General features: G+C 39.6%; 1 protein-coding gene across 1 annotated transcript; it reads right to left on the minus strand.

Moving 5' to 3' along the window:
* Positions 1 to 980: 980 nt before the first annotated feature.
* LOC148231510 (uncharacterized) lies at positions 981 to 9,616 on the minus strand (the record flags this gene model as incomplete). Its single annotated transcript, XM_088193599.1, has 8 exons — positions 981 to 3,509; positions 5,359 to 5,494; positions 5,556 to 5,739; positions 5,809 to 5,903; positions 5,962 to 6,149; positions 6,615 to 6,848; positions 8,205 to 9,028; positions 9,104 to 9,616. Coding segments are annotated over 8 exons (2,331 nt in total), but the record flags the coding sequence as incomplete, so codon positions are not given.
* Between the last annotated feature and the right edge of the window lie 852 nt (positions 9,617 to 10,468).

Below are 10,468 nucleotides of genomic sequence, written 5' to 3' on the forward strand. Positions count from 1 at the left end.
TGAATCAGTGATGTCATTTCAGCTTTTTTTAATATTTCTATTTTCTTAGAATTCATAGTATAAATAACATGATATAATATTTCTATTTTATTAGGATAACATGACCAAATTCAAAGGGTCGGGGCAAATGCCCCGACCCCTTGAATTTGCCCCCTCAAATGACGACCCTGAAAGTTTTGAGGAGGGTTTGAAGTCCTTGATGAAAATCGGCGATTATTATCAGCTTCCAGGCTTATCGCGAAAAGTTTCGAGGAGGGTTTTAGATAATCTAATTAAACGCTCGGGAACTCGAGCTTTCAGCTTTCTAATTACCTTTATAGGCATGACATAAAATACTGTGTTATCTAGCTGCGATTTGGGTGAATATCGATATTATCAGTGTCCTGACTGACATTGTTACGAAAGTTATTGTGAATAATTATTCTCGCAGAACAAAAGATTCACCTATTGGAATGTGTAGACACAAAGAGTCGGCATTTCGTCTTAAAATAACCATACAGAGAATTAAATGTGTGATATGTTTAAAATATATGCTAAGGATAAGTGATGTTAACTAAACGAAGTATACTTAAACATAATTTATTACTGATATTAGCAATTCGAAGAAATGATTAAGGGCAATAGGGTGAAATAATTGAAAGTACAAGTGAGTGATATATGAGTTTTTTTATTATCTTTGGTGTTGGTTCATATTACATATCGCTTTCATCTCATAGATGATCGTTGTCAGAGGGCTGCTTCACCCAGAACCCCCAAGGGGCGTAGGAGTGGTGGTGAGAGTCGCTCTGTGTGGGGCCTCTGTACACCTTGATCTGGACCTTAGAGCCGTCGATTCGACCGCAGAGGCCGACAGAGGCGGCGGACACCAGCAACAACATCAGCAGCGTCCACTTCATGGTCGTTTTGCTGACTTTCGCCGAGCGCGAGGCTTTATATGGGCGATCGGGGGGAAAGGGAAAGGGAAAAAGAAAAATAAAGGCGGCGTTCCTTTTAGGTTTATTGGGTTTATTATTCGTCACAAACGTCCGAGAGTCAAAAAACGGAGCGGGTCGAAGCGGGTCGGTCAAAAATTTGGCACAAAAGGCTTAAAAGGCGGAACTCGACCCTGCGACCGGTCGACGCATTTTTCTATTACTTTTACATATTGTTGGGAACGACACGCTGAGGAGAGTTCAAGGCACGATTTGAATAATGACATGACACGTCGAGGGGTCCGAGCGGAGGCTCCATCTCGAAGGGGGCGCGACTTGATTATTGCCATCGTTTTCATACTCAAATACAGTGGTCTCCAATTTCAAATAAGCTACTCAAACAGGGGCTAGCAGCTTTTTCATACTATCGAGTCGCAAAATTTAATTAAATATTGTATATCAAATAATATAAAGGTTCATTTTTGCATAGTTGTAAATTATTTCCCACTATCCAACATACATATAATGTATGTCATATAAGTTAATCTGATTTCAGTTCAGGAAGTGGTCCTTTTATATCTGTCTTTTGTGGCCATGACTGTGTTTTAATTCGGATATGTTTAACTTGAGTTTTCTACTCATATATACTAATTTTTACATCTCGATTCAATTTTAATTAGTGACGCACAGTGTTCTTTAATTTTAACCCAGTTAATGTGATATTTTTCGGCGTACTTTTTCCTTTTAGCGTACCTTTTTTTAGCTCTCTTAGGATATTTTTTTCAAATACCCTTTTTGTTTTCGTTATTGGGTCGGTCCTGAAAGTTACTGACCCCTGTGTGTCGATTCTTATATTATTTTTAATAAAATATTTTTTTGTAAAATTTTTGTAGCCAACTAAAGTTGCAATACAGTCCGCGTTTAAATTTTGGTAGGGACCGCTGAGATATGTATAATAACTGGAAGCACTGCTTAAAAACTTATTATTGCTATTGAGTAGCTACATAAAATCACTCCCAGACTGCTGCTATCTGTGGCTTTACACAAGAACAACTGAGGGGATAAGTTTTGATCGCTTTTTAGAGCAAAATTATTTTTGTATCGATTAAGGCTTTAAATCATTGATTAATAAATCTTTGACGATTAAATGGCTATTTCAAAACTTCATAGCTTATGATAGAAATGAGGTTGAGAAATTATTTTGAACAAATTTCATGACATCAGAGCTCACCTCATAAGAGTTTTTTTTGTTTCAAAGAACCGAATTTCTGCTTAATAGTCAAGATTTTCTTAGCCATTTACTGTATGCCATACAATCAATTTACTGACTTTTTTAGTAAATAAAAATTACATTTAAAAACAAAAAAGCGTTTTTTAATTTCAATATCATATAGGAGGTTATCTGAGAACTAAGCGTATTAAATTAGCACAATTTTTAGTTGTTGCTTTCTATCGTTGAAAGTTCTATTTCTGTATGTATATAACTTGGTACTTGAAATTTATAATTATTAATCTAAGATTGTATTATACAATAGATACTTAGGATCTTAATATAGTTTACCTCGTGTTTTTCTGAGGAAATTATTGTTGATTGCTAGGTATTTATGTACTACACATATAATGGTAAATTATATGTGTAGTACATAAATACCTAGGTAAAAAAAAGTAAATTCCACAGTTTATTGAGATCTGTTTTAGTGTATGTGCGCATAAATTCCAGGGTAAAATGCCTTCAGGGTAGAAATATATAGTAAATTCAGTACAAATTGTTGTTTGGGGTATCCGCTACTGGTACATGTAGGAATATTTGTGATGTGTACTAGTTTATTCACTGTTCCCTTATTTTTAGATATTTTGTATTGGTGTTTTCAGGAATAATATAGTTATTCTTCATTGAATGTGTACCAGATTATTAACTATTGTTTTCACTTTAAGATATTGTATCAAGCCACAGATGTTAGGGATATGCACTATTTATGTATTTGGAGACCACTGTACGATTTGATTTTTTGACGAAGAACTGATTTTTGGCCTCTCTGGAAACTTTTTGTGCGACGAAAGAGAGGTTGAAAGTCGGCCCCCTCGAGGGCGGATCCTCCGGGTCCGAGTCGTTGAAACGCTAGGTTGGTCCTCGGCAAACAATGGACGGGTACTCACACTACGCGACTAGGAAAAACGTCGGGAAGATCGCGTGATATGATGCGACCGGGACAGGTCGTACAAAATTCGATACAACTCTTCCGCGCTACCATAAATTAGGTATTAAATCACAATACGCACATACATACATATATAACGAGTAATGGACCCACGTTTCGTTTTAATTAACATTAGGATTGATATATATACGCACATGCAGAACGATCGAAAGTACACCGACGGGACTACTGGGCTAACTAGCTACTACTCGTATGTATCATTGGTAAATTCGTTCAGAACGATCACAGCACGTGCAGGTTCTCGCAGGACTTGGACTTGGAGTCCCTGGCCCACACCCTGCCCAGCAGGCCGCGCACTTTCAAGCTGGCCGACAGCCTCGCGCCCCTCTGCTTCCGGGGGGTGTTCTGGGCGCTGCCGGCCGAGGCTCCGGCCCTCCTTCTAAAAGCAACCCTTTATAAGCATAAGTTTAAACTAAGTATTTTAAAATTTTAATACCAGTATTGAATTTTAAAAGTAAGATTTATATTTCAACTCTACTTATTTAAACTATAATAATAAATAAAATGCAGAGAAATAATACAAAAACACAATGAAATACAAAAAAATGGATAAAATTATTTATATTACAACAAATTTAGTTATATAAGTATATTAAATTTTGCTTTTGAGAAACCCCTTCCTTCCGCCAGATACCATGGATAACGGATTCGAACCACGAATGGGCAGTAACAGTTTTAGTCATCACACAGGGAGGACGTTACAGCGAGCATCATAGAAGGTTTACGCTTTATGCTATCTAGAGCATTAATTCATAATTTATGAGTATTAAAAAAATATTTTTATTTTTTTCACGAACACTTAAATATCATTAAGTAACGTTAAATGGGACTATTAAATTAATAAATAATTTAATTTATCGAGTTCAGTTCTAGCTCTAGCTTATTATCAACAATTTACATTTTATACATTTGAATATCATACATACATATTACTTTAACATCAATTATCTTTAGCAATTAATTTTAAAATTTACAGTAAATCAATTTTACTACATAGTACTTGTTTATTGTACTATATTTTTTTAATAAATATACGCATTTAAGATAGTAAATCAACGCTGAAAAACAGCGGCGTAAACAACTGTATGGTAACCACAGAACAAGGAATATAAAAGTAGCTAACCATAGTGTGCATAGAAGAGCGATCAGGTGCAGAGAGTTATGGTTCGGTGATTATTGCGCAAATTAAAATTGCGCACAGTGAAAATTCCAAGCATAATGAGCAATATACACATATATGTACATATGTATATTTAAGAATACGTCAATATATAAAAAAAATCTGTTCTTATTACAAAATAAACAATTAAATTTCAGTACAATCCCTTTTTGATAAATGTAAAATTATTATTTATATATATATTTTAAAAAGTTATTAGAATATATTTAGCATTTTTAAACATTAATAAAAATGACGATTTTAGAACTCCAGTGCTATTGAAAATAAAAAAGTAGATATGTTATAGAATTTATAAGTTTAAATAAATTTATTTTCAAATATCATCTGCTAGTTCTTCGAAATGATTTTGAGTGTTCTCTAAATCTTAGTGGTAGCGACCACTAAGACTTAGAGTATCATTTACAAAATATAACATAAAATATTATTTAAAAAATGTTATTTTGTACTATTTTCGAACATCTAAATTCCTTAATTATTACCGGAGAATCTGGAGTTAAATAGTGACAAAATTATATAAAATTACAACATGATTCAATTCAAATTTATTATGTTGGCTGTACTGTAAATCAGACAGCAGGCAATAACCACGCGTGTTAAAAGTTTCAAAAGAGGCACATTTCCACCTCTGGGTATGTTAATAAGCAAAATTGCCGCATATGAGGCGAGGAAAATCTTTATGTGATTCACGAGAGCTATTATATGCCCAATTATTATTATTATTTCGAAACAAACATCTAATTGCCGCACTGAAGAGTCAAGAACAAAAAAATTACGTCAAGTTCGATGGAATATTAAGATTTACCTTACTTTTTTTTATTAATAAAATGCTAGTTTATTACGATTTATCTTGCAGTTTTACACCATTTATGGGAGACAAGCAATTCCATGATAACGCATTAGGTCAAACTTCACTATTGACAAAAACGACACCGTTGTGATGCCGCATTCACCGAAAGTTATGCTTAGAGGAAAGTTGGCATGAGCTTATCATAACGGATATGGATACTTTAAAGGGGACAATAATAATAAATTAATAAATAACAATCACCTCGTCCGTTCCGGCCGTTCCTGCTTGAGCCTGATCTGCGTCAGAAGGCCGACTAGCAGCTCGTCCACGTTGTGGTTGATGCCGACAGACGTCTCGATGAACTTGCAGTCGTAGGCGATGGCCAGGTTCTTGCCCTCTGCGATGAGGCGGGCCGAGATTAGCCGACGCTTACAGAGAAAGAGACGAAAAGAACCCACCGTCCGCTGCCACCGTCCTGCTGCGGACCAGGTCCGCCTTGTTGCCCACCAGGATGCGGGCTCTGGAGGGCTTTTTGTTGCGCAGCACCTTCAGCCACCCCTCGGCGGTCCTCAGCGAGCCCTTGTCGGATGTGCTGTACACCACGCAGTACGCGTGCGGCTCTGCCCCATCGATCTCAGCGTCCTGAAAATGACGACATGAATTCAAAAGATGTTTCATGTTTTCGCACATCACTTAAGTACCGACACTTACCGGACCCACGTTGCTGCATGACTGATCCAAGAACACCAGCTCAGACTCTTCTCCGGCTAGCAGCACGGACACGGATTTCTCTCCGGAGTCGTCGTCTGAAACGAAAACATTTCGTCAAATCTCGTGGTGAAAACGAACATCGAAAAATCTCACCTATGCTTGTGTCGTAGGCGTGCAGGTACTCCGAAGTCATGAACTGGCTGACGAGAGATGACTTGCCCACGCCAGCAGCCCCTAGGACCAGTACCCTGTAGGGCGCAGGCGGAGGGGCACTGGCAGAAGACTCTCTCGAACTGCCTAAGCTAGGCGGCGCAGACGCTCTTGGAGTGAGGCGCTCCGTACTGAGCAAACAGAAATTTATTTATCTAATAAAAAAACGTATATGAATATTAAAACAATAAGTAGATAACTTACATATACACATGTAGATATATAGAAATTACAATAGAAGTGAATTCAAGTAAAAATTGGGCATGTCTAAATACATATATATGTTTACAACCTTAATTGTAATAATAAATTACAAATTATTATACATTATAAGAGGCTTAAGAAAAGTATGTAAATATAAAAATAAACTAAAATTAAAAAAGTAGATTGAGTTATATATATTTTTACTGGTAGATATAGACAGATTGTCTGCGAAATAGGGTAAGAGTTTGATTTCTTACTAAATAGATATACTAAATATAATCTGGAAATAGTAGTTACAAGAAGTGAATATTTTCAACGCTATAACGCTATAACAGCAGTAGTATATGATTTGTGTTAGCTACATAATATGTGTTAATGTGTTCTTCGCAAACCTCGAGTTGCTGCTGGCCACCGAGTTGTTGGACCTGGAACGTCGGTTCTTGAGACTGTCGCCGCGATTGACGACGCCTTTGCCAGTGATACTGAAGTGGCGCAGTCTATAGTACTGTTCCTCGACGCCCGTGCTGGGCATGGAGGCTACGCGGGCTCTCTGTGGCGGCGGTCCCAACAGAGCACGCGTCCCCGTCTTCACTGATTGTGACCGATTGTGGTGAGGGCTGCCATACCTAAATCGCCGCATTAAAAATCATCAGAAACAAATTATGGCCGCATAAACTTAAAAAAAACTAAACAATTAACGCTCTGAAATAAATTAAAACGGTATTAAGAGTTCATTATTTAGTGAAACAAAATAGCTTTGACTTTTTGGGTATGAGCGTATTATATGTATATAATATAATCAAGAGCTTTATACTTAAATAATTTGTAGATTAAGCTGTCGTGCCAAATGGTATCGAATACCTTTTCTATATCTAGTATTAATAATCCTGTACTTTTTTTCATGTTAAATGGAGATGTGCTTAGTTATATTAAGTGCGATAAGATATTTTTTTTAAATATTTTACTAAGCAAAGATAATATGCTAATGGTTTTTTTAAACTATTTTTTTGAGGAAATATTTAAATGATAAGCACGCATTACATATTTTCGATAAGTAGTGAAAACCATTTAAAGAAAGGTTTTTTGTTGTCTATCTTGGGGGATTTCTTATATTATATTTTTCAGATAAAACGGAGCCTTTCGCTTAAAATACGTTACTTTGCTATTGCAGATTGTAAAAGTGATTATCATGTTCTTGAAATCAGGCAAACTCACATAAGTTTTAACATTTCACTGCTACCAGTGTGTTCAAAGTTGTTTGAAAAATTGCTACAAAAAATTGCTTAGAAAACGATAATTCTTGACCACCATTTTCATGTAAAGTTTGGCACAAATTCTTTAAAATATATTGTATTTAAAACATTTAATAATTCACCAAATTTTTAATGAATTCAGGCAACTTTAATTAAATACAATTAAATCAATAATTACATATATCATATTTGTTCTTTTAAAATTTAAAAATAAATATTTTAAGTGTACTTATTATTTCTGAATGTATGATATATGTATATATTTATAATTTTAAAGTATCAAATTGTAACTGAGTTATATTTTACTAGTGCAGAATTACGTTATTAAAAAAAATGTTTAGTGTATAAAACATTAGCTAAATGAATTAATAAAATAAATAAACAGTAACAGTTATTGCTACGAAGATTTGAACGGCGTAGCAGTCTAATACACAACTGCTATACGAATAATTGTTATAAATTATATTGTATTCGTAAAGTAGATAACTTGTACTTTATATTGAAAAAAAAATAATTAAAATGAAACTTGAGGAACATAGTTAAAAAAATTACGTTAACTAAAAGTTGATATTATTTATGTTTGACGTAGCACCCCTGTATTTCTTACAAATTTTAAGTTACATAAAAAAATGTAAAATGAAAGAGTGAATAGTTTTCCAGATTTCATTGCAAAATGTTTCGGCTAATGAAATTAATAGGTTTTTGATTTATTACTATCGGTTTGCTCACCTCATTTCAAAGTCGTGGATCTCCTCGCGCGTTAGCTGGTTGGTGACGTCGAGCAGCTGCTTGACGCGCTCGTCTCGCTGCTTCTTTTTCTTGCGAGAGCCGCTCTCTTCGGATGCATCGTCGCGTACGAGCACGGTGGAGACGCCGGAGTAGTCGAGCGAGAGCGACGCCTGCTGCACTACGATCGTCGCTTGGGGCACCTTGCGGTTGGAGTTGTGGGTTGAGTTGGCGCAGCAGGCGCATCGCGCGTACTGGCCGTTGGCGTATGAGGGGCACGAGAAGTCGCAGCATCCCGCGCCGTTGTCCAGAGGGTTGGCAGTCACGTTCACGGCCGGCTTCTCCGAGGACGCCTCCGCCTCGCCGTCGAGAGGCGGCTGCGGCGGAGGAAGGGAGTCGACGGCCGGAGGCAGCGGGAAGCCGTCGAAGGTGAAGTGGATCTCGGCCTTGGGGCCGGGCGTCCGCGGCTCCGGCTCCCGTTCGTCGAAGGGGAACCTGGTGCCGGAGTCGCGGCGGAAGCGCGCCGGCGCCGTGCTGGGGCCTTCGCCTTCGCGGCGAGCTCGGTCGCCCCGACGCCTTCTGGCAGGACGCAACTCCTCGTCGACCGAGTCGTCGCGGTCGAGCTTCTCGTGGGAGCGCGAGCGGCGAGACCTGCGACGTCGCCTCGGCTCGTCGCCTTCCAGACGCACCAGAGGGTCGCGGTCCAAGCTGTCCTCGGTGGTGTCGCCGTCCGTGGCCGTCACGCTGGTGAGCACGGTGTTGGCGCTCTCAGTGCTGGTGTTGGCGGTGCGTTCCGAAGACGCGACGCCGTCGCCGGGGACTGAGACCTGCGCGAGACAGTGCGAAAAGGGTAGATCTAGCGGAGTGCCAAAGGAGGCGAGTCTCTTACTACAAGACGGCACCTGAGGCGCTGATGAACGCGGCCCTGGTAGGCTGGCGCGCTGTCTGCCAGCGCGGAAGTGCAGGCGGCGCAGGGCAGCTCCGGCGCACGCCTTGGCTCCGGCTAGACGGGGTTCTTTCGTTAGAGCGTAAGGGGAAAAGCGAAAGACCGCGCGAGGAGGAGACGTACTACCTCTGCAGGGAGAGCGTCGGGGCGTCGCGCCGCCATCGCTCTGGAAGACGAGAGAGAGATGAGAAGACGGAGGAGAATCGGAGGAGGAAGACCGGGGCGAAGGAGGCACCGCGTCGGAGTGCAGGATCGGCGAGTCCGGCGGCGGGGCCGGTGGCGGCGAGGGGGCGCCGGTCCGCACGCGCAGCCGCGCCAGAGCGCTCCGTAGACCCTCCGTGTCGGCCCGTGGGGGCCTCACATGGCGGAGGCACCCGCGCCCGTCTACCCCAGAGAGGCGTTTCTCTCTCGGCCCGAGCGGCTTCTTCCGCGAGACATGCTCTGGAGGTTTCGCTATGTGCGCGTATCGGGAGAGGCGCTACGAGAGCGGAGCGAAGAAGCGAAGCTGCGAAAGACTCGGCGGGGCTGCGGTCCGGCCCCGACTGGCCCCCGAAGAGGACACGGGGAGGGACCGCCCCCGACAGGGGCGCGCAACGAGGGCGTCCTGGCTCTCGCTTCGATTAATCGCACTGGTGTCGAATCTTCGGTACTATGTTTTAATATGATTTATTTTACATACATATATTCACATTAATAATAACTAAATATAACATATAAAATTATTATCCCAGATTTTCATTATTATATCATTATAATTTCGATCGATCATCACAGATTAGGTTTACCTACATTTTCCTAATCTGTGATGATTAATTAAAATCGAGCTAGGTCGTAAACATTAAGTATTGAAATTGATCTAATATTGAGATAATTCAGCTTATTGAGAATATCTTATAAGTATTAAAAAATATCAGGATAGTTAAATATATTATTACTCAGTTTCGTAATTTCAGATTTTTTTCAGGGGAGGTGGGTGCAAAAGTTGGCCAGTCATAAATAGTTTTTTTTAATATTTCGATTTAATTAAGATTTCTAGTATTTCACTAAATAACAGGCATTTTTCTGGCCAAATTAAAGGGTTGCTGTTTGAAATTTACGTCAAAAGCAATAAAATCGTGTCGGCGCCGTCGCAGCGGAAACGCTCAGATATCTAGCGTTCATATTAATACTTTTTATAACAATTTTACGACTTACAATAAGAGAGAATCGAATGATGCATATCTAAACTGAACTTAGACCAATAGGAGAGCACAAAAAACATTTATCCCATCTCAAAGTCAAAAATCCACGTCAAAAGCAATAAAATCGTGCCGCTAATGTC

This window comes from Plectrocnemia conspersa, unplaced genomic scaffold (assembly GCF_051122295.1).
Source record: "Plectrocnemia conspersa isolate PC_06_02 unplaced genomic scaffold, ASM5112229v1 ptg000009l, whole genome shotgun sequence".
In the NCBI taxonomy this organism is placed as follows: Eukaryota; Metazoa; Arthropoda; class Insecta; order Trichoptera; family Polycentropodidae; genus Plectrocnemia; species Plectrocnemia conspersa.